Source organism: Cebus imitator, unplaced genomic scaffold (assembly GCF_001604975.1).
Source record: "Cebus imitator isolate Cc_AM_T3 unplaced genomic scaffold, Cebus_imitator-1.0 Scaffold538, whole genome shotgun sequence".
In the NCBI taxonomy this organism is placed as follows: Eukaryota; Metazoa; Chordata; class Mammalia; order Primates; family Cebidae; genus Cebus; species Cebus imitator.
This window is the reverse complement of record NW_016107853.1, coordinates 1,573,186-1,596,353: the sequence shown is the minus strand read 5'-3', so window position 1 is coordinate 1,596,353 and position 23,168 is coordinate 1,573,186. Positions and strand designations below refer to the sequence as shown.

Sequence of the window (23,168 nt, the reverse complement as noted above, 5' to 3'; positions counted from 1 at the left end):
TTTTTTTTGAGACAGGTCTCTCCCTGTCGCCTAGGCTCACTGTTGCCTCCAACTCCTGGGCTCAAGCTGTCCTCCCGCCTCAGCCTCCTAAAGTGCCGGCATTACAGGCGTGAGCCACCGCTCCAGGCCTGTCTCATCTGACACACACGCAGTCTCCCTTGGTATCACACCCCATGTGAGCCCTTCCCTGCTGGGCAGACAGCACAGCCCTGGTCAGCAGCTGCTCCTCACCTCCTCTGCCACCGGGGCCTGCCCGCCGCCTCAGACTGCGGTCCAGGAGCTGGTGTGTCCGTGCGGGGCTGGCTCCCGCCATCAGCCGGGCCGTGGCTTCATGTAGGAACACCTGGGCGAGGGGGGGCCAGCAGAGTGCAGACTCAGGCTCTTCCCTCTCCACCACTACCTGACTCCTCCCCATCTTGAGGAGAGGGGACCAGTGGGCACTCACCCTCCGCATGGTGGGCCGGAAGCTCTGTGCCAGCCGCCTCAGGCTGCTCAGGTCCCGTTGGAAGCCACGGAGCTCAAGCGCGGAAGCCTGGGGCCCGCCGCTGGCACCCTGGCCTGCTGGGGCCGGGGCCGGGGGCTGCTGCTGGTGCCACAGGCTGGTACGCACCACAAGGAGCAGGTCACACAGGAACAGCTGCACGGCCTGAGGGTGGCAGGCAGGGCAGGGGTCACCAGGGCTCCAGCTCTGGGGGGGCAGGATGGGGGCCCACGGTGCCAGGGGCCGGCTCCGGGCTGCACTGCCGAGGCACTGCACCCGCCTCACACACGTGCAATGCAACAGCAATGCACCGCGGGGCCGCCCGCCTCTCTCGGCCCCCACACCCGCCACTGGCCCTGAGCAGCTGTCCAGGCCTCTTGTTGCAGGGCCTCCAAAGGGATCCTGCCACATCATCCACCCCCCTCCTTCCAGGGGTGGGGAAACCGAGACCAGATAGGGGCAACCCCTCTCCCCTGGACAGAAGCCTTAGCCAGAAAACAAGGTCTGCTGGATCCCCATCTTGCACTTCGAGGGCTAATCCCATGGTCTTCCGGGGCCCCTGAGGGCTGGGGAGAAGGACCAGGGAATGGAAGGCTGAGCCCCCCAGCCCTGCCAGGCCCCTGGCCCCACCCCTCACCTTGTCAAGGGAGCTGCCGGCTGTTGTGGTAGCCAGGCTGTCCTGAAGGTACCCACTGGCCTTCTCACAGATGGTCAGGCTGGCTGGGCCAGACTCTGCCTTGGCACAGCCCAGGAGGGCCCGGGCAGCCTTGAATGAGTGCAGAGCCGCCCTGGGCAGGGGTCTCCTGTTGGGACCAGGGCAGAAGGGTGCCAGTCAGACCAGGCCACTAGCCCTGGCTGAGTGCCCCCCACTGCCCTGGCTCTGGCTTCCCGGGAAAAAAGGTGGTGACCCGTCCTGCACAGAACAAAGGCAAGGGTGGAGGCACAGTGCCCCGGGGATGGGAAGGCTGGGCCAGGGGCCAGGCAGGAGGACTCTGCCCTGCACTCACTCAGACTCCTGCAGCACCCGAGGCAGGTGCTCCACCAGCGGGCACAGCTGCTCGGCTGCCTCCTCGTCCCGCCGCAGCCAGTGGATCACCACGGCTGTCAGAGAGGCCCACCATTTGGCCACCGGGTCTACGCCTGCAGAAGACGGAGAGTCCCCTGAGCCCTCAGCCATGCTGCACCGGGGCTGAGAAGGGAGCGGGGCAGGGGCTGGGTGCTTACCGGTGGTGGTGGCCATGCTGGAACTGATGGAGAAGCTGCAGGTGGGCGCCCCAGCGGCATCGGAACAGCTGTTCAACAGCTGCAGGTACCCGAGGGCATCCGAGAATTCCCTGTGGCAGGAGAGGGCTGGCTGTCCGGACAGATGGCAGGGGTCCTAGGAGGGTGCTGGCCCTCCCCACCTGCCCACCAGAGTCTAGCCTGACCCCTGGCTCTGCAAAGTGCCACCGTCTCCTCCCACAGGCTGGCGGGGAGAGGAAACCCAGAGAGGAAGAAGGGCGTACAGCACGCACAGTAGTCCAGGCTCTGGCCCTCTCCACGGGCTGAGGACAGAGCCGTTCCCAGATTCCTGCTGGAGGGGTCTTGCCTGGAGGAGGGCACAACGACACTTACTTGTCCCCATCAGCTGACCCAGGACTGGGGTTGGGCTGGGCCACACAGTTCAGTGCTCGCTCCAAGAGATGTTCCCGGAATAGCTGAGTCACCTGGGCCAGGGGGTCCACTATGGAGAGGAGGGGCTGAGTGGGGTGGGGAGCAGGGCCCCACCCTCCTCTCCAAGCCAAGGGCATTTTCCTGGGTGGGCTGGGGCCACACCCAGGGCCATGGGAAGTGCCAGTGCGGCCCTGGGTGCAGCCCCTGCCAAGGACGGGAGAACGGATGGATATAAATACCCCAGCACCAGCCTTGGCCAGAACAACACTGAGACCTGCCCTGCGCTGCTCCCAAAGGAAAACCGACTTGAGAAGGTGCCACTATTGGCTCCGCTCTTCCCTGTCGCACTTCCTCACTCCACAGTGGCACTCCCTGGGGTCACTTCCCAAATCGGCCACCTGCCCTTAAATTCCCGTGTGTGCTTCTGAAAGCCGCAGTGGAAACAAAGACTCATCTAGGCCTTCCCCTTCCTGCAGCCCCCACAGCAACAACCCACGGCGGTGACAAGGACTCGGGTGGCCAGAGACTGCCAGAGATTCAGGAGGTGAGGGGCAGGACAGGACAGGAGACAGGGAGGGGGTGAGAGAGCACCTGGGTTCCTGGCCAAGCTGTACAGGCTCTCCCGTGGGGTGCTGAGCACGGCCCAGTCCCCGTCCACGAAGAAACGATGGCCCACTGGGTGGCAGAGCCACTGCATGGCAAGAGGCACTGAGCCACTCTGTGCCAGGCAGACCTGACGGGCGCTGCTCAGGAAGAAACGCTGTAGGGGAGGGAAATGGGCTGTCACAGTGGACACAGGCTGGGGCCAGACCCCAGGGGCCACAGCTTGGCCCAGAGCCCCTCTGGTAACCACTGCCACATCCAGTGCAGCTCTTACCAAGGAGCCTCTGGAGAGAGCTTCAGGGATAGGCTCCACCCACCCGCCAACACTCACTGTCAGAAAATGCAAGGCCCGCGGAAGACTGGTCTTCACTCTCAATGCAGCTGCCACATAGATCTCGGCCAGCGTCGCCACAGACAAGGCATCCCCTGCACACTCTGCCAGGTTCAGGGCACTCAGCGCCAGGTTGGTGGCGGTGAGGTGCCCGCCTGTGTACTTCCCTGGAAGGCAGGCAGGCCATGAGGCTGCGGTGGAGACCAGGCAGCAGGGAGCACCGCAGGGCCCGCCCCGCGCTCGGCCTTACCCATGGTGTGCAGCTGGTGCAGCTTATGGTAGACCAGGGCGGCGTCTCGGGCACTGGCACGAGCGTCCACCCGCAGAGCGCAGTCCCGCTGCAGGCCCCCCGCCCAGCCTGCCAGCCAGCGGCCCACCCAGAGACGCTGCAGCAGGTGACGGATGAGGTTCCAGAGGAGGCTGCATGCCAGGTCCAGGTGGGAGGTGGGCAGGGGCCGGCCCAGCGCCCGCAGGGCCAGCCACAGCTGTTGGGCAGCCTGGGCAAAGTCCCCCTGCAGATGAGGGTTTTCCAGGTGAGAAAGTGAGGTCAGAGCAGCTGCCCCACAGCTCGAAAGAGCTGTACACGGCAGGCTCTGGAGGGACGATGGGGGTCTGCAGATGCACGGCCAGGCCCGGGAAGGCCAGGATCTTCACGGTGTGCGCAGGGAGCGGGGAACAGGTTGACACCCGGCACCTTCCCAGCCTGGGGCCCTGCCCACTCTGCCGGGGCCACTCTCTTACCCGGGCCAGGTCCAGGTCGGCCTGCTTGCGATGTCTCCAGAAGTGCACGGCGGGGCCTGAGTGGGGCCGCGTGACTGGCTCTCCGTAGACAAAGAGAAGCACCAAGGAGACCAGCACCAGCAGCCCATTGAGCAGCCAGACCACGGGGGGTAGCAGCCACTGGGCCCAGCCAGGGCCCTCTGTGGGCAGAGGGAAAGCTGGGGACACAGCTCCCAGGAAATCCAGAGGCCCAGCCCACAAGCCTGGTGGGAGCTCCCCACGAGCACCCCTCCCAAAGACGCCCTGGCTGGCCGGTCCCACCTCGGCTCTCAGTGCCCAGCACGCTGCGCCCAGGGCTGTGGTAGATGCTGGTGGTTTCTGAGGGGCTGGGAAGCCCTCGGGCCCCCAGCAAGGAGGCCAAGGGGTTGCACGACAGGCAGAGGAAGACGAGCGTGCACAGGGCGAGGCGGGAGCGGTCCAGCATGCCCCCGCTGTGTGCAGTCGGCCGCTGCTCCGGCGTTGCCTGCTGGGGGTGGGCAGGGTGGTGAAGGCAGAACTGGAGGGACTCCAGAGAGCATGGGGCTGAGAAGGGGGTCAGGGTTCTGCCCACCTCACTGTGAGACCCCACATGGCTCCAGGCCTGTTATTCTATGAAATGGGGGGTAGGATCTGTTAGGGTCTGGCCCTATCCTGAGGCTCAGAGATAGGGCTGGGAGTGGGAAAGGGGCACTGTGGCAGGGCCTGACCTGGCTGTCTTCGAAGACGGGGCTGTCAGGCTCTGAGTCACTGCCACTGCCACCGCTGCCACCGCCACCGCTGCCAAGGGACAAGGGGCTGCTCTGGAAGGGCGAGCCGGCATCTGAGGGGGGTGGGGTCAGTGTGTCCTCCACCTCCGTCTTCACACCTTCCATGAGCACTTCTGTGTTCCCTCCACTGCCACAGGCCGACACCAGATCCTTCAGAGATTCTGTGGGCCGAAAGAAACAGACCCAGGGCACAGGCTGAATGTGACCCCAGATCAGAGCTTAGAGCCCTGGGGTTGGGGGCCTAGAGGCTGCTGTAGCTCCTAAAGCTGGCCCGGGAAGCTTCGATGGGGCCGGGTTAGGGCCAAAGGGAGGCGCCAGGGCTCTTTTTAGGACCACAGGTAACCACGGGACTAGAGCTGAAGGCGGGGCTAGAGCCAAGGGTCAGGTGGGCGGGGCAGAGGCAGAGCCAGAACCCAGACAGGGACAGAGTCAAGGGCAGGGTGGGACTAGGACTGGGCCGTGGAGCAGGGCTAGTGGCCAGACTGGAGCTCAGTGAAGCCAGGACTCACTGCTTTTGTGGACAGCAGTGCGCAGACTCAGGTTCTCCTGCTTGAGTTTCTGGTTGCTTTGTTGCAGAAAGCGGATGTAGTCAATGGCCTTGCGCAAGACAGCAGATTTATTCAGCTGCACAGTGTGGAGGGAGGGGAGAGCACACAGGTGGCCCGTCAGGTCGGGGCTTGGGGGATTGGGGGGGCCCTAGCAAGGGGGTGCTGAGCTGCTTTGCAACACTACTGCCTCCAGACCTTTGCACCCATTCCTTCCACCTGAAATGTTCCTCCCCTCCCCCGTCCCAGACGGGGCACAGGGTTAGGATGTAAAATGCAAACGGCGGGGCCTGGCTAGCTGCTGCTGTGCCCGGCACCATCCCAGGGAGGCCTTCCCTGGCTACCACCAGGGCCCTCACCACCCCTCTTCCTGACTTCTCTGCAATGAGCCCCAGGCGGTGACCTCCAGCACTCATCCTGCCTCTTGTCCATCTCCCCGACCCGAACGCCGGCCCCTCTTGGAGGGACAATTTTTGTCTGACTTGTTCATTGGTGCGTCCTGAATGCCAGCACAGCCCCACCTTTATTGGAGAGGCCCAAAATCCAGTTTAACTAAACAAACGAGGCTGGCCAGGCCTGGGGAGGCTGAAGCCCAATTCCCTGCCTGTCCAGGCTCAGCCTCACGCCCTCTTCCTTCCAGTTGCCCCTGATCTGTTCCTTCCCAGGGGTACCCCAGTCTGTGCCCTGCAGGCCTCTCCACACCTTTGCCTCAGTGCCCACCACCAGGTCCTTGAGCTCAATGATTTTGTCGTTGATGGAGGAGCGGTAGCGCTTCTCAATGGCATTGTGGGCTGTGCGCTTCTCTCCACGGCTCTGGGCTGAGCCCGGGGCCTTGCTGCCAGCTGCCAGCCGGTTGATGGGCAGCTTGTCCGCATCTACAACCAGCGGCACTGTTGCCAAGATGGTTCCGCCACTCACCAGAGTCTGCAGGGCCAGATACATGTTACCAGGTGGGCACATGTGTGTGTAGACCCCACTCCCTCATGCCCTGCCCACACCACCCACCGGCAAAGGCCCTGTCTGCACAGTGGCACCGGAGACCAGGGGGCTGAGACCCGCCGCCTTCACAGTGGCTCCGTCTGTCTTCATGGTTGTCAGAAGCAGTGAGTCTGCCTTGATGAAGTGGGGCTGCAGCAGGACCTGAGCAGAGCGAGGGCTCGGCCATAAGTTGTGTGTCTCGGCGAGGAGCTGTCCCCTCCCTAACCCCAGGCCAGACCCCCTCACCGGAACCTGCTGGATCTGCGAGGTCACAGTGGTCGTTGCAGGGGCTGCCGTGGGGGCAGCTGTGACTGTCAGTAGCTGCTGGGGGGCTGCATTCTGGACCTGGGTGTGCAAGGAGATGGGCGGGACTCCTGGAGGGGAAGCCAGTGGCAGGCCAGGCAGCGGGAGCACCGGCTGCTGGGTGCTCCCGGGAGGGCTCCCTGTAGAAATAAAGCCTGGGGCTGCAGGCACAGACCACTCTCACCCACTTTCAACCTGCTCCTCAGGTCTCTATCACCGGCTGGCCTGGGGTGAGTCATTAGCCCGTGCGGTGGCTTCCTATGGACAGTCCCTGCCTGGGCTCTGACGCAAATGTGCTGGCTTCAAGCCAGGCCTCCAGTCTGAGGTTGCACCTACCCTGGCAACAAGCACACCGGGACTGCTAGTAACAAGGCGTCTCAAGCAGCAGAGCGGAGCCCGTTTCTAAAGCCTGCGCAGACCTCTACCAACATCACAGAAGCTTATTCCTGTGCTCCTGGGAGCCCCACCTCGGGTGTCCCCTCCGCCACACATCCCCCTTACCTGTGGAGAAGCCGCCTGCAGGGCTGGGGTAGCCCAACACAGGGGTGGAGCTGAACTGCGGAGGGGCCGGGGCTGGGAAGCTCTGCGGCAGGAGGGCCCCGGGCAGGGGCTGCGGGGTGGGGGGCTGCAGGATGCTCAGTGGCACTGACTCTTCCTTGATACCAGGCCCAGGGGAGAAAGTGGGCACGGGCGGGTACATCTTCAATGGAGCAGGGGCAGGCTGGGAAGGGGACAGGGGCGAGGGCGCTGCCTCCGGCCCGCTCAGGAAGCCTTCGAGGGAGGAGCTCAGTGTAGCAGGAGGTGGAGACAAGCTGGCTGGGGAGCTGGTATCGGGGCTGGCAGGGTCCGTACCCCCTGCCCCACCCCCAGCATAGGGTGGGTCAAACAGGCCAGGGAAGTCACTGTCTTGGTTGTTGATAAGCTGAAGCATGTCTGGGAAAAGGAGAAGAGGATGTGTGAGTGAGGCAGAGACCAATTCCCAAACAGGGCATCGCACACATCCAGATATAACCCTGTTCACACAACCTTTGTCTGCACACAGCTGTATGTGTAGGCAATGCCACCAGAACAGGCCACTCACGGGAGCTCGTGTTCCCGGACACACAGCCACTTTGCAAACACCTGTGCTGTCCGGAGCACTGCCTGCAGCTGCCAGTGCATCACAACGCCTGGACAAGGTGAGCACCACAGGCTCCCAGTCTTGCCCCACGGCTAGGCTGGGGCTGAGCCCAGAGTCGGCCCAAGACTGCGGACTTCGGGCCTGAGCTCTTCCCACCACCCAGTATTTGCCCAAACATCTGGCAACATTCTTAGTCCACAGCAAACAGCAGGACCACATTCATTCATTCACTCATTTACTTATTCAATGAGCATGTGCTGGGCGCCCACACCATGCCAGGCCCCGTTCCTGGCTGTGAATGAGAAAAATCCCTGCCTAGAACCAGGCAACTTTCTGGTGAGAATGTCCCGTATCTTGATGTCTTTACTAGAAGACATCCACCCCTGAAGACATACACACACACACACACACACACACACACACACACACACACACGTCCACACTGCACTGTGGATTCAGACCAGCCTCCAAGCATTTGCCCATGAGGTGACCAACCCTTGCAGACGCTCTCCTGCCCTCTCCACATTCCATCACCTCCCACCCCACCCAGGACAAAAGGAATCCAGAGGCCCAGGTACAGCCTTCCCTGGCCCCACTTGGGGCCTCAGTTTTTCAATGTGTGAAATGGGGACACGCCTCCATCCACAGATCCAGCAGCTGGGGAGGGAGGAAGCAGTCTAGGGCAGGTGGGAAACAGGACAGAGAGGGTCTCCATACAGGAGCGATGCCCCATGCCCCACCCACTGGCCACTCCTACAAGGCCCCCGCGGCAGGACACTGAATTTGACAAAGCAGCTTAGAAACTGCTGAGGAGTGGGTGACTTTCCCCTCCCCTCAGTTTACAGAGGTAAGGGGGATGCAGAGAGAGGCAGGATGGGCTTTAGGCCCTGAAGAAGCCTGTGCCCAAGGACCAGCTGTGCAGCCTGGGCCCACTCTTCCTAGGGCAGCACAGGATCCCCAAGAGAACTGCAGATCAGAGCAGGGTCCTCATCCATGCTGGAAGCACTCTAGCGGTGAGGGCGCATGTCAGAAGGGTGGGTCTGGGCCAAAAGCCGGGCCTGCTGTGGGGCTACCCACGTTGATGGGACCAGGCTAGAGCCCTAATCCTCACCCACAGCTCTGAGAGGGTGGTGTGATCATTGGCCCCATTCTACAGATGAAGACACTGAGCTGTAGAGAGGTGACTTGCTGTCCTAAGTTCATAGAGTCAGACTCAACTGAGTCTAGACCATACTTGACTCCAATGCCCCAACCACTGGCCACTACCCTAGACTACCTCAAAAGATTCGTTCAGACAGGCGCGGTGGCTCACACCTGTAATCCCAGCCCTTTGGGAGGCTCAGGTGGGCAGATCACGAGGTCAAGAGATCGAGACCATTCTGACCAACATGGTGAAACCCCGTCTCTACTAAAAATATAAAAATTAGCCGGGCGTGGTGGCATGCACCTGTAGTCCCAGCTACTTGGGAGGCTGAGGCAGGAGAATCACTTGAACTCGAGAGGCAGAGGTTGCAGTGAGCTGAGATTGCGCCACTGCACTCCAGCCTGGGTGACAGAGCAAGACTTCGTCTCAAAAACAAAACAAAAAAAAATTAGCTCACCTCATCTCGGAGAAAAGACACTGAGGTTGAGAGAGGACCACACACAGCCCAAGGGCATGTAGTGGGGTTCAAACCCAGGTCTGCAAAATGCCAAATCTATCATCTCTGTGCCTTTTCTTGCCCTACCTAGAAGCCAAGAGCCAGGCTGCCATCACCAACCCATTACTCAGTGGAAGAGACCAAGGCTTAGGGCCCAGCCAGCTGCTGGCCACATAACCAACCAGTGTGTCTCTGTGTAGAGTTCTGGGCTCCAGTCCAGGCTTTGCCTGCAGCCAAGTAGCCTCAAGACCCAAGCCTGGCCACTCAGGACTTTGATTTCACCTCTGTAAAAGCAAGTGCTGTCTGTCCTGACTCTTTCCTCCTCACACAGACTGGGACACACTCCCACCTCAGCCCTGCCTGGCCGTGGGCCCTCTCCCCCAGCTGGCAACTGGCAGCCTGACTGGCTCAGCCCAGGGCCCTCTAACCCACTCATGGTGGCACCCACTGGGTCAGAGTGCTCTATAGGACCCATGGGGGCCTCCAGTGCTCTCAGGATCCCCAGACTGAGCTCCCAGCCCTGCCCAGCACCAGCTTGAAGTGGAGCCTGGACCAACAGCCTCTGCTTTCTGGCCTCAGTTTCCTCATCTGTACAACAGAAAAGATTAAACACTTTTTGGTAGGGCTGCCTGAGGCTTTGCTTAGCAGGCAGTGGGCACAGACTGGAGACCCAACATTGCCTACTGACAGGTGCCCAGGCAGGGAAGTCACTGCAGGATGGGAATTTCCTGGAGCAGCTGGCCGAATTAGGATAGGGTGGTGGGCCCAGCCTCCCTGGCTTCTCCAGTAGAAACTCTCCTGGTTTGTGAACACCCCAGATCACAAGTCATCAAGTCATTATGGACATTCGACAGCAGGGTCTCCCACCCCTTTATCCCAGTCTGCATAAGCCTCTTTGATAGATGGGGGAAACTGAGGCCTGAAGGAAAAACTGACAATTTTGACAATCTAGGGCTCCCACCGTCTGCCTGAAGAGTCTAAGATGCCCATAAAAGGCAGGGGTGCTGAACAGGCTGGATGCTGTGGCAGACAGAGGGACAGCGGGCCCTCCTGCCTCCAACCTCCTGGCCCCTCCCAAAGGAGGTGCAGAGAAGGTAAGGCCACCTTCTGCCTCCAGATCCCCTTAGGTTGGGGTGCTGCTCTCGGCTCTCTAAGCAAACCCTTCCCCCTTGAGTTGCAGGAGGCACTAATTTGGTTGGGGGTAGCCCCCCATTTCCCCAGCGAGCTGAAACGACTGTCACACCTTTTCGCTCAGGAGGGGGCTCTTTCCTGCTCCCCAGCCCCCACGCCCGCCCACTCCAGGAGAACCTGCAGGAGACGGAGGCATTGTATAAAGGGCTGAGGGGACCTCCAAAAATACCTTCGAACGTGCAATCCATGGCTCCGCGATCTGCACCCGCCCTTGGGGCGTCCAGGCGGCTGGCCCTACCCCTCCCCGCTCCGACTTCACCTGTCAAGGCGCGGCGGAGTTTTGAAGCCGTTAAGCGCCCGGGCGCGCCCGCCCCGCCCCGCCCCGCCCCTAGCCCCGCCCCGCCTGCAGGTCCCGCCCCTCGGGGCTGCGGGCCGGGCATGGGGTGAGCGCGCGCGGCCAATCAGCAGCCGCGCCGCCGCCTCGCTAGTGCCACGGCCCGGCCCCCGCCCCACCTCCCCACGGCGGCGGCGGGGGGCTCGGGTTTCACCCCGCGGCGCTGAATGGGGTTGGGGTTACTCGCGGGCGTCCGCCTTTAACCCGCTCGGCGCCAGCGTCTGCCGGGGTTACCGGCGGTCACTGGCCCTCAGCTCCCGCCCCCTCCGTTAAAGGGTCAGAGCAGGGAGGTCCTGGCCCAACACCTCAGAACTCTGTGTTCGAAATCACTGGTTCGCTGACGTCCTGCGTGAGCCTTAACTGCTCCAACCCTCAGTTTACTCCTCCAGAAAACAGCACACTCATCTCCCTGGCGTCGAATGGTAGAAGGGAGATAATATGGGTGCAGCACTAAGAAGCGATTAAGGCCAAGCGCTGCCGAGCGGTAACTGCGGTGGGCGCAGGGACCTCCCCGTCTTAGGGCAGCCCCGGGAAGGGGCCACCGCAGCGGGGCTGATGGTCTGGGATGAGGCCACCCCTGAAAACAGGTAACTTCCGGGAAACTGAGGCCCGACATAATGGTTTCCTGACGGCCAGCACGGATGTCCCTCTGCTGGGTGGGTGAAGTTTGCCCCTCCTCCTCAAGGCCTCACAAGCCAGTAGTCACCAAGTGAATCCCGAACCTCTAATTCATTGTAGGGCCCTGGGAGGCCAGGAAGGGACAGGCCCTGGGACAGACGGGCTCTGGGGGTCTTTTGAAGAGGTGCCTGGGCCTGCCTTCCCTCTTTTGTCAAAGGTAAGAGTTACACACACACACACACACACACACACACACGATCTCACACACACACACACACACACACACACACACACACACACACGAGATCAGAGAGAGCCTGGCCAGCTGATTTTGTAGCCAAGTAGACCACCAGCAAAGCCTACCTCGGACTCAACCTGGAGGCCGGGGCGTCTGTCCCGCCCCCAGTCAGCTGCAACCTGGGAGGGAGGCTGAACCCTGGGCAGACTCAGCTGTCCGTTAGGGGCCAGGGTCCCTGTGATCTCAACCTTGCTCTCTTTTCAGGACCTGAGACAAGAAAACCCAGCCATGTCTCCCTCACACCCTGACCTTGTCGCCGTCCAGCCCAGGTGCTTCTTTCCTAGCTTTGGGAGGTTCCAGGACAACAGACCGCCTCTCTAGCACAGCCCAACCCCACTTAGCCCATGGGTGTTCCCTCACCCCCAAAACAAAACACAGCATTGTTCTTGGCAAAGGCTCTGACCTCACATGAGTGACTTAAGACAGATAAGCCTCGCCGGGGGGCGCAGTGGCTCACACCTGTAATCCCAGCACTTTGGGAGGCCAAGGTGGGCAGATCACAAGGTCAAGAGATCCAGCGTATCCTGGCCAACATGGTGAAACCCCATCTCAACTAAAAATACAAAAATTAGCTGGCTGTGGTGGCACACGCCTGTAGTCCCAGCTACTCAGGAGGCCAAGGCAGAATTGCTTGAGCCTGGGAGGCAGAGGTTGCAGTGAGCCGAGATCGCGCCACTGCACTCCAGCCTGGTGCAGGCTGAGAGCCGAACTCCAGGCAGCACTTCCCCATGGCCTCCCAGCCTGGGTCTTTCATTACTTTGCTCCCCAGTTTCTGAGCCCAGAATGTGGCTGGACCAACAAGCAGATACTTGCTGGAGACAGCAGAGCCAGGGCCATCTTGAACAGTCAAGCCTGTCCCCTCCCCTTCCCCATCTTGGCTTTACCACAGATTCCACCCCTTTTTGTGTCTTTATTTCTCCCATCTTCCCCCACTCCCATCCCACGAGGAAGCGGGAGGGGAGGGGCAGTGGCTCTCTTGAGCCCCAGGAGCAGAAGAGCCATTAAAGACTCTGGTGGCGGCGGACACAGGGCCTTCCAGGAGGAGGGGTGTGACCTGGGAACAGAGGGCGGAGGGCACAGACTAAGTTAAGATGCCTGGAGGAAGAGCCTGGGTGCCAGTGGCCATGACCATCCTCTGAAACTGAAGGCCTGGCCAGACCTGTCTCACTCTCCCCTGGGGCTGGATCTGCTGGCCAATTTTTTTTTTTTTTTTTGGAAACAGAGTCTCACTCTGTTGCCCAGGCTGGAGTGCAGTGGCGCAATCTCAGCTCACTGCAACCTCCACCTCCCAGGTTCAAGTGATTCTCCTGCCTCAGCCTCCCGAGTCGGTGGGATTACAGGCCTGCGCCACCACACTTAGCTAATTTTTGTGTTTTTAGTAGAGACGGGCTTTCACCATGTTGGCTAGGCTGGTCTCGAACTCCTGACCTCATGTGATCTGCCTGCCTTGGCTTCTCAAAGTGCTGGGATTATAGGCGTGAGCTACCAGCCTGCTGGCCAGTTTCTACAGAAGCTGGTCATCACTTCTACAGAAGCTGGTTAAGACTGAAAAAGGAAACTCGAGAGCCAGCCCCTCAGCCTCCCCAGAGCCACAGCCAAGCAGGCCATCTGGGGCAGCATGCCTGGGCCAGCCCTTCCTTCAGCCCCTCACTTGCTGTGTGATGGGGACAGTCCACTCCCCACTCTCTAGGATCTCCAGGAGTGGGGGTTCTGGGAGAGCAAGTGCGTAAAACATGCACCACTCAACAGTCTCAACAAAGGTTAGTTCCCTCTACAGCAATTAGAATGGTTTAGAACTAGAAAGTCAGGTAGTGAGTTACCTGATAATTACAGTATTCAAGTTGGAGCTCCATTACCATTTGATGGAGTCGTTTTCTTTTTTTTTTTTTTAAGGGGAGTTAACGGAACCAGTCTAACCAGAGTAAGGCAGTTGAGGCACCTTGAGTGCACAATTTAAGGAAGCGCCTCTCTCACCTCCCCTAGTCCCTATCCTGGAAGCTGGGATAGCTAGTGACTAGAGGCTCACATGGCACCCAAATTGCAGCCCACCTGCGGGTGAACCAATCACTGGGCTTCCCGACGACTGCCAAGAAGGCCCTTCTGGTTCCCACAGTCTGAACACAGGATGGACGAGGAGGCACAGACTGCTCCCTCATTCACCTTCCCCACCTTGGGAAGCCCTGACACCCCTCCCCCCGAGCCTGGGTTCCTCCTCTTCCCTCTTCTTCCTCTCCTGCCCTGATCCTATCAGGACCCAACAGGAAACCTGAACCCCCACCTGGCATCCCTCCCCAGTTCCACCTTCAAACGTCTCTCTGAAAGCCGACGCGCGAAGCCGTTAATGACTACTGTCCATGCGTTCTGTGAAGCCCCGAGGGAAGCCCTCGACAGGTGTCATACCGCGCACTTGCAGGACCCAGCTCTAACCAGCACAGAAGCCTACAACGTGCACAAGGCCTTGAACCCCAGATAACCTCTGCTTGCACACCTACTGGAACAGGGAGCTCGCCACCTGCCCCCATGGCCTCGTCCACAAAACCCAGATCCATCTCTTTGGCAATATCTACTGAGTGCCAGTCCTGTGCCAGGTACTGGGGCCATTGTAGATGAGGTAGTCAGGGCAGCCCATCTTAGGAGGTGACATCTGAAAGGAGGCCTGAATGAAATGAGGGAGTGGGTCAGAAGGGAGGGCAGAAAGAACAGCGTGTGCAAAAAGGCCCTGCGGTGGGCACAGGTGTGCAACAGCTAGACAGTGAGGACGAGCAGAGCCAGCACAGCCAAGGAGCTAGGATTCCAACTCAGGTTTGTCTGTCATCTGAGCCAAGGACTCTGATTCTCCAGGGAACGGGTGGGAAAGGGATTTGCAAACTGACCCTGCCCTGCAGATCACAAAGCCTCGCCAACTATGAAGAGGGTCGGCCCGGCACAGTGGCTCACAGGATCCCAGGGCACACCTCTGTGCCTGCTAATGGAGGTGCAGGGGACGGTTCGCACCATCCCTGCAGGGAGCTGGGCCGCACCCCCTTGCTGTTCTGCTCCCACCAGGCATCTCCTTGATCCTCCTAACTGGAGCCAGTGGTTCTCCTGTGCGCAGCTGGTCCTGTTTGCAGCAGGGGCACAGACTGCCCTTTGTACGCTCACGGCTGCCCTGGGGGTGCAAGTGTGTGCCGGCTCTTCCTGGAATGGGACGCACCCAGGGCTGGAGCCCCAGCTGCACCTGGGCACGGCCCTCTGGAGGAAACTAAGGCTCGGAGGGAGGCCTCATGCCCAAAGTCCCACAGCTGCCCTGTGAAGAATCAAGGACGTAAACCCCATTCTGCTGACCCCAGAGCCTGCGCTTCAGCCGCGGCCTGCCGGGGACAGCAGGGAGCCCCAGGTCCGGCCTGCCTCTGCCCTGACCAGCTGTCCTCATTTGTCAGTCCAGTGAGCGTGTGCGGACTGCAAGGACAGAGAGGACAACACGAAGCTCTTTAAGGCTCAGCTCTGGCACTGCCTCCGCCCGGAGGCTTCCTAACCACTCCCCCACCGAGACCCACCCACATCCCTTACCAAATTAGAGGCCAGGCCTCAGCTGGGGGCCCCTCCCGGCAGGGCCTGAACCAGCTGTGACCACAGCCTCACCCAGCACAGGGCTGACCACAGCAGGGACCCCAGTCAGGGGCAGGGCGGATTCCAGCCATGGCTGCCTCCACCCCCACCCCCTACAGGTGTCTCCCTGGGCCAGGCTGTTCCCTCCACCAGGAATGCCCTTTCCACTGGGAGAACTCCTATTCCTCCCTCAAAACTTGCTCTGGCGCCACCTCATTCTTCCCTCATCTGTGCCCCCCACACACCAGTTCCAACACACTGACCGTCCGACCCTGGAAACCTCACAGCTACACTTCTCCCCACTGGGCTCTGCCCGGAGCTGCAGGTGTGTGGAATCGAACTCAACAGAACCTGTGAGACGGCGATTACATGCGATGCCGGTCAGCACAATTCAGACACCTTGTCAGGACATGGCCCAGGGCACACACTTAGCACTGGCAGCAGAAAAACCACCCATGGGCCTGATTTGGTGGCAATTCTGGGAGCAGCCCCTGCTGCTGGGCAGCTGTTCTCAGTGAAAATGGCAGTAATAAGGTTGGGTGCAGTGGCTCACGCCTGTAATCCCAGCACTTTGGGAGGCCTAGGTGGGTGGATCACAAGGTCAGGAGTTCGAGACCAGCCTGGCCAACATGGTGAAACCCTGTCTCTACTAAAAATGCAAAAATTAGCCAGGCATGGTGGCGGGTGCCGGTAGTCCCAGCTACTTGGGAGACGGAGCTTACACTGAGCTGAGATCGCGCCACTGCACTCCGGTCTGGGCGACAGTGCAATATTCCATCTCAAAAAAAAAAAATTAAAAAAAAATAGCTGGGCACGGTGGCATGAGCCTGTCGTCTCAGTTACTCTGGAGGCTGAGGCAGGAGGATCCCTTGAGTGAGCCCAGGAGTTCAAGATTGAAGCGAGCTGTCATTGTGCCATAGCATTCCAGCCTGGGTGAAAGAGCAAGACCCTGTCTCTGAAAACGAATAAATAAAAAAATGGCATTGCTGCACATTTCTTCATATAAATTCTGTAGATTGCTCCCTGTTGGGTTGCTTCTCTGCAGCTCGTTTTAAAGCTCACATGAAGGCAGCAAGATGTTCCCGAGCTGCCAGGCTGCTGTCTGAAGAGATAAAGCCTTTTACAACCTCCCCTACAATGAATTCCCGTTCCTTCCGGCATCACCAGCACTGGGTGATGGTCATTCTCTTTTATGTACTTTTGGTGGCTTTGCTGGGTCCCAAGGCTGTGACTAGAACTTTGAAGGTGGCCTCACTCGCATTTCCAAGGCTGCCTTGAAGTGCTTTGCATAGCAACCACCATCTGTGGCCAGATGGCCACTCTGTCCCTCCTCCCCCAGCCAGAAACACTGCTTCCTCAGCAGGTTATTTTCGTTTGTTTGTTTTGAGACAGGGCCTCACTCTGTTGCCCAGGCTGGAGTGCAGTGGTAGGATCATGGCTCAGTGCAGCCTCCACCTCCTGGGCTCAAGCAATCCTCTAGCCTCAGCCTCTGCCTCCTAAGTAACTGGGACTACAGGCACACTCCACCACGCCAAGCTAATTTTTTTAGTTTGGGTCTCACAATGCTGCCCAGGCTGGTCTTGAACTCCTGGACTCAAGTGATCCTCCTGCCTCAGCCTCCCAAAGTGCTGGGATTACAGGCGTGAGCCACCGTGCCCAGCAAGTCAATTATCTTTCATGGAAGCCAAGGATAGGGTGCCTGCTCCCTGTGGTGGGGGTGGGGGTTCCCCACTGGCCTACTCAGCTCCATTCTGTCTCATACTGACTCCAGACCACCACATGGTAGATGCTCAGAGCTTGGAACCATAGCCTGGTACATCCTAGAAACTTCCAGCACAGGCTTCTTGGGTAATTGCTGCTAATATGTGTAGAGCTAAACCTATCGGGTGCCAGATACTGGTTGAGTGCTCTAAATGACCTCTTTGTTTGTTTTAGAGACAGGGTCTTGCTATGTTGCCCAGGCTGGTCTTGAACTCCTGGCCTCAAGCAATCCTCCCACCTCAGCCTCTAAAGTCAATGAGGCGTGAGCCACTGCATCTGGCTCAATGGTGATAATTATAGTACTAACTGGCATTGGTTCAGGGCCTACCTACCGTGTGCCAGGCACTGCTTAAGCTTTCCCGCGTCGGATCCCCACAATTCCAAGAAGCTGGTTCTAGTATTGTTCCCTTTATACTGATAAGAACCTGACAAGTCCGAGAACTGCATACGAAGACCCCTGGGTCCCAGCCTTCTAGCTGCAGGGAGCACAGGGACCCCAGAGCCTGGCAGGGGCAGCGTGCAGAGGCGAGACCTGCTGGGAGACAGCTGCAGAGATGGGGGTCAGTTAGGGGAAGGCGCTCACACAGGGTTCGGGGAGGTCACAAATTCCCTCAGCCCTGGGCCACCTCCCACAAGCCCCAACCCAGCAGGGGACCCACACAGAGCCAGTCTCAGTGACTCCCTGCCCTCTCACCCCTGAGCTGGTTAAGGCTCTCTCCCTCACTCCCGACACACACAACCACTTCTGTGGAGCACATGGTGCAGACTGTCACACGTCAGTGCCCAGGGTCAAAGGGCATATCCACATGGCCCGTGGCTGGTAGGAGACAAGGCCAGAGGCACCTCCTCTGGCCAGCCTGGAGTCCACCTGTCAGCGGGCAAAGTCTAGATCCCAGGCCTCTGCTGGCAGTGACTCCGGCCAGGAGCTGACCGGGTCACTTGGGATGTTTGTGTCCAGGTAGGTGACAGCTGGGCAGGAGGTAACTGCCAGCCACCTGCCCGCTGCCTCCCTGGACCCCCTCCCAGCACCCTCCTCTCCATCTCCCCAACCCTGTCCCTTCAGAGGCATTAGGGCCAAACCCCTTGGGGGCTGAAAGGCAGCAAATCCTACAGCCTCCATCTCCTGCTTTTCAGGGGAGGGCCCTGCAGTTCAGAGAGGGCAGGGTGCCTTCCCTAGGAGAAACAGCAATGCATGGTTACACTAGGAGGGCTTTCTGCCACCCTGGGGTTGGACAGGCTGGATGCCAAGAGGCAGAAAAAGGCATGGGAAGGGGAACATGTCTGATAGGAGAGATGCTCTCAGGCTCCACCCCTGAGAGGGCTCTCAACGCCGGGATGAGGGAGAAGGGGCACCGTAGCAGAGCAGGCTGTGCCTCAGGCCGGGGATTCTGCATAAATGGGCAATATCACAGGAGGGGCATGTTTGGCAATCTTTGCAAGTCTTGAATGCCACGCTGAGACAAGGGAACTTTATCTTGGAGCACTGGGGAGCTATGCATGGTTGGAGGGCAGGGGAGTTCCATGCTGGGAGGTGGACAGTGACCAGTCTAGAGCTATGTTTTCCAAGGCGTCCTGGTGCTTGGTGGGACTGGGGAGAGAACTGGGGCATATCTGGGGAGAGGTATGGGGTGGCAGAGCGGGCCCCCACTGTGCCCTTCCAGGGCTGGCCTGGACCCAGAAAACAGCCAGACACATGACTGGAAGCCAGGCTCTGTAGTAGCTGGGCTGGGCACGCTGGGAGGAACATCAGGGCCGGAGAACTCTGAGGATGCACTGCTTAGGGCCAGGTGATGCCCAGAAGAGCTTCCCAGGAAGCAGCCTCTGACAGGGCTTGGCAGACATCTGGGGTCCGACAAAGAGCAGACATGACGGGGTCCAGGTAGAGAAAAGAGACCCTGAGGCCCCCTTCTAGGCCCTCGGCCAGAGCTCTGTTTCCATCTGCCTCTTCTGCACTCATAAGCTTGTGCAAAATCGGATGAATGAATCCTCAGCAGGGAGGTGAAGACTGCCACAGACTTAATAATAATCCCCAACGCAGGAGAGCAATGGCTCTCCCGATCCATCGCTCCCTACTGCCGCAAGGTCCTGTGAGGCCCAGGAGGAGACAGGTGAGCCTGAGGTCTTGGTGCAGAGGCAGGACTCAAACCCAGGGACACTACAGCCAGGGCAGTGCCTTCACCCACAGACTCAAGGACTCTCCACCCCTAAATCCATCCACGTGACAAGCGTCTGGCCATGGCAGGCAGCAGGACCGGATGGGGCTCAAAACCGTTGGCTGGCTCCCCCGGGCCAGTTCCCAGTCTGATGACTCAAACGCTACTCTGGACTGGGATGGGGAGGTCGCCACATAACCTCTGACCCCTCTATGACCCACACTGCCAGGCCCCCACATAGCCCCACATAGAGCAGCCTCCCTCAACCCCTCATCCCCAGTCTTAGGAGCTCAGTGATTAACAGCTTAAGAGCTAGGTTCTGGGGCCCAAAGCCTGGGTTTGAATCCCGGCTCTGCCATCATCTGGCTGTGTGACCTCAGGCAAGTCACTTAACCTCTCTAGTCCTCAAGGCTGTCATCTTCATCATATGTCTACCCACTTGGGGTTGTTGGGGGATTAAGTGAGATCATCAGCAGTGTCTGGAGCACAGTAAGGACTCAGTGTTTTCCGTTCACATTACGATCCTCCACCCGGGCAGCTGGAGGGAGCTGAAGCACAGCGCGCCCCTGCTCCGACTGCTGACCCCCACATCTAGCCCAGCTCTGTACTCTGGCACTCAAGGTTGGCCTGGCCCCCTCTTATCCCTCATGTCTCTCAAGAGACCTGGCATTTCTACCCCCAAATCACCTCTCTTCAGACCTTATCAAACCTGCTCAGCTCTATGCCTGGTAGAAGAAGCTTCGAAAAGCAGGCTCGATCTCTGTCCAGCAATTCCCCTCCCAGAACCTCATCTTAGGAACACAATGAGGACCGGGCAAAGACTGGCCTCGGTGTCCACTACAGCACAGTTTATAAACATAAAACAACCCAGGTGTCCATCGGCAGGGGATCAGGTGGGGAAATGAGGGAGCCTGATTGTCATCTGGCTGTTGACACGGAACCAAGCAGGTTCCAATCTGCTGTAAACCAATGGACCCTATTTTAATTTTAAAAAGTATAGATCCATAGCTGCCTGGGCCAGGAGCAGCAACAGGAAGTGACTGAAGGAGCAGGAGGGATCTTACTGGGCGATAAAAATGTTCTACAGCTAGTAATGGTCACACAACTCAGAAAATTACAAATCGTTGAATGATATACTTAATATGGAGAAATACTGTGGTATATAAAGTAGACCTCAATAAAGTTGTCAAGAGATCGAGATCATCCTGGTCAACACGGTGAAACCCCGTCTCTACTAAAAATACAAAAATTAACCAGGCATGGTGGTGCACAACCGTAATCCCAGCTACCTGGCAGCTGGAGAATCTCTTGAACCTGGGTGGCGGAGGCTGCAGTGAGCTGAGATCATGCCACTGCACTCTAGCCTGGGCAAAAGAGCAAGACCCTGTCTCAAAAAAAAAAAAAAAAGTTTATGAAGAGTGTGCAGCCATCCCACACCAAAGAGAAAGAGAGAGAGAGAGAGAGAGGAAAAGCTCTTTCACATAATTAGCAGGGCTTATCTCTGGGTGGTAGGTTTAAAGCTTTATTTGAGACAGAATCTCACTCTGTCACCCAAGCTTATAGCTCACTGCAGCCTCTTGCTCCGGCCTCAAGCAGGGCTGAGACTACAAGCATGTGTTACCCACACCCAGCTAATTTTTTTTATTTTTGTAGAGACAGGATTTTGTCATGTGGCCGAGGCTGGTCTCAAACTTCTGGACACAAGTAGTCCTCCTGCTTCGACCTCCTAAAGTGCTGGGATTATAGGCGTGAGCCACCACACCTGATCTAAAGATTTTATTTTCTTCTTTTTGCTCACTTCCACTTGCTAATTGTTCTACAATGAAAAAAGATGTGTAATTGGAAAGAAGAACAGGAACTCTGAATACAAACTGAAAAATCCTCTGCTGAAGTGGGTAAAGCTCAGCCTGCCTGGTGAGAAGCGGCTGCCCAGTCTTCAAGGCGCTGGGGCTCTCTCACAGACTACAGCTTGGGCCACACGGCTGCCCATGCCTGGCCTTTGGGTCTGGAGAGACAATGTTTTTATAAATCAGTCAGTAAGAAAGATCTGTATCAGACCTGTGGCCCAGACCGGATTCTGCTGTCCAGATGCCCACGAAGGGAGGGTTTGTATACTCATTCTTCTGGAGGTGGAAACTAAGGTTCAGAGGGTGAGAGAGCTTGAGCCGGACGGCAGAGGAAGTGAGGAGCATCCAGGTTCAAGTTCTGACCCCAAAGCCCATGTCCGGTTGGCTTGGTCCCGCTGCCTCTTGGACCCTCAGTGGACCCTGTGCTATGGAACTAGTTGAGTCAGGCCTCAATCTCCCTAGGGCTTGGGATTTCAGGGTCCATCTCTCCAGGGTGCAGTGAAGGATAACCCCTCCTGCCAGGGGTAGGGGAGGCTGTTTTGGAAAAGCCTCACAATCAGGGCCTCTCCTCTTGGGTCCTCCCCTAGCCCAGCCCCAGAGGGAAGGAGGAAGGGCTGTGAAGCTCCGGGGGCTGGCAGCCAGCTGAGCTCATCTGCAAGGCTGCCGTAGGGCAGGAGTGGGGGTGGCACAGATGCATCTGTTTGCCAGCCCCAGGGTGGCCACAGGTTCCACGGACATGTCCATTCAGGTTGTGAGTCTAGGCATCTTCCTCCTGCAGACTCGGCCTCAGTTTCCTCATCAACCAAGTGCAACTTAGCCAGTGTTGCTAAAACTCCTGCACAGAAACCATAGAGGCAATTTGCTGGGGGCTTCCCTTTGGTGTCTACAAAATGGAAGCAACGGGCCTCCTAACTGGCACTTGGTGCCACTGTTGGCCCCAAACCCCGTCTCCTGACAGCCCGAGTGGTGCTCCAAAGACGGAAGCCGGTGCCGCGGTCCTGCTCCGCCCTTTCCCTGGCCGAGGAGGGCGGCTGGCGTCCTCTCCCTCCGCAACCTTTGCGAGCCTTTGACTCCTCACACTTAGGCCCTGCCTCGGGGCCGTCGCCCTTCCCTCGCCCTGGCCTGGAAAACATCTTTCCCTGCTGGTCCTGGGGGTGACCCTCAGGTCTCAGCGCCGAAGTCCCTGACGCTCGACCCAAAGCAGCCACATCCCGGCCCTCCCCTCGCCCCGCTCCACCCAAGGTACAACTAAATATCTATTTGCTGATTTCCGGGGGGATGGTGTTCCCGCTCTGGCTGTCTGTGAACCCTCGGTGCTTAAGACGGGGCCTGGCATTCGGTGAGTGAAAGGGGGCGGAGGCGACGCTGGCTGCAGACCCGGGGAACCGGACCCGAGGCCGGGCCAGTGCGCGAGCAGCGCCCGTGCGCATGCGCACGAGCTCCGACGCCCAGCTGAACTCTCGGGCCGGAAGGAATGACCGTGAGTAACCCCGCACTGACGTCACGGCTAGGGCCGGGGCGGGGCTTCGGCGACGCCCGGATCCCCAGCTCCAGCCGCGGCCGCCACAGGGCTGGAGACTCACCCACCGGTCGGGCGGTACCTGGCCTGTGACGCGTAGAGGCGCACGTGTCCCGGCCCGGAGCCACCAAGGGACACTGCCCGGCCCGGGAGTCCTCGCCCAGCGCGCGGCTCGAGACGCCAGGGCGGGAGCCAGGGAAGGAGCCAGGAAGGCTCGGCGAGGCCCGGGACGCCGAGGTCCACGGCGCGTAGCTCAGAGACGCCGGGAAGCCCCGCGCGAGCACAGCACGAAGCTGGCGCCCGGGGGGGAGACAAAGGCCGGGGAGCCACCTGCGCGCCCCCCACTCGCGCCACCCGGCGCGGCTTCAAGCCCTGCCCACCCTAACGCACCTTCGATGTCGCTCAGCAGCGCCGCGTCCAGATCGCACGGCTCGCTCAGCGCCTGCTCCAAAACCGCCTCGCTGAAGGGCAGCTCGTCCATGGCGCAGCCGCCTCCTCCGGGAGGCCCGCCGGGCCCGCCGCCGCGCACAGCCCTTCCGAGGGACTGCCGCCGGCCCCCGCTCGCAGCTTCCGCCGCCGCTTCACGCGTTCGTGTCCTGCCCTGGCCTCGGAGGCGGCCCGGCGCCCGCGAAAAGTTCGTCGGAAACTGGGTTCCCGCGGCAGCGGCTCCGCTGGGCGG

At 59.5% G+C, this 23,168-nt stretch overlaps 1 protein-coding gene and 1 long non-coding RNA gene across 5 annotated transcripts in view; one reads left to right on the top strand and one right to left on the bottom strand.

Annotated features, from left to right (window-relative positions):
- Positions 1-23,168, bottom strand: part of SREBF1 (sterol regulatory element binding transcription factor 1) — a 24,272-nt gene extending 1,104 nt beyond the window's left edge. Inside the window, exons 1-19 of one of the 4 annotated variants that reach the window (XM_017514844.2) lie at positions 22,880-23,162; positions 10,541-10,630; positions 6,922-7,353; positions 6,364-6,560; positions 6,145-6,279; positions 5,842-6,063; positions 5,104-5,218; positions 4,535-4,755; positions 4,110-4,314; positions 3,810-3,988; positions 3,319-3,580; positions 3,069-3,235; positions 2,726-2,894; positions 2,096-2,204; positions 1,706-1,815; positions 1,489-1,621; positions 1,119-1,284; positions 446-646; positions 232-343 (exon numbers count right to left, since the gene is read on the bottom strand). In XM_017514844.2, the coding sequence (XP_017370333.1) occupies positions 232-343; positions 446-646; positions 1,119-1,284; positions 1,489-1,621; positions 1,706-1,815; positions 2,096-2,204; positions 2,726-2,894; positions 3,069-3,235; positions 3,319-3,580; positions 3,810-3,988; positions 4,110-4,314; positions 4,535-4,755; positions 5,104-5,218; positions 5,842-6,063; positions 6,145-6,279; positions 6,364-6,560; positions 6,922-7,353; positions 10,541-10,630; positions 22,880-22,970 (3,316 nt within the window). In that variant the 5' untranslated portion in view covers positions 22,971-23,162. Of the gene's footprint in view, positions 1-231; positions 344-445; positions 647-1,118; positions 1,285-1,488; positions 1,816-2,095; positions 2,205-2,725; positions 2,895-3,068; positions 3,236-3,318; positions 3,581-3,809; positions 3,989-4,109; positions 4,315-4,534; positions 4,756-5,103; positions 5,219-5,841; positions 6,064-6,144; positions 6,280-6,363; positions 6,561-6,921; positions 7,354-10,540; positions 10,631-22,879 lie in introns of all 4 variants that reach the window. The other 3 variants (XM_017514845.1, XM_017514847.1, XM_037733582.1) reach the window with 3 other exon arrangements.
- LOC119468948 lies at positions 10,781-11,965 on the top strand. The gene is made up of 3 exons (XR_005197757.1): positions 10,781-11,292; positions 11,444-11,540; positions 11,826-11,965. It is a non-coding gene; the product is annotated as an uncharacterized LOC119468948 (long non-coding RNA).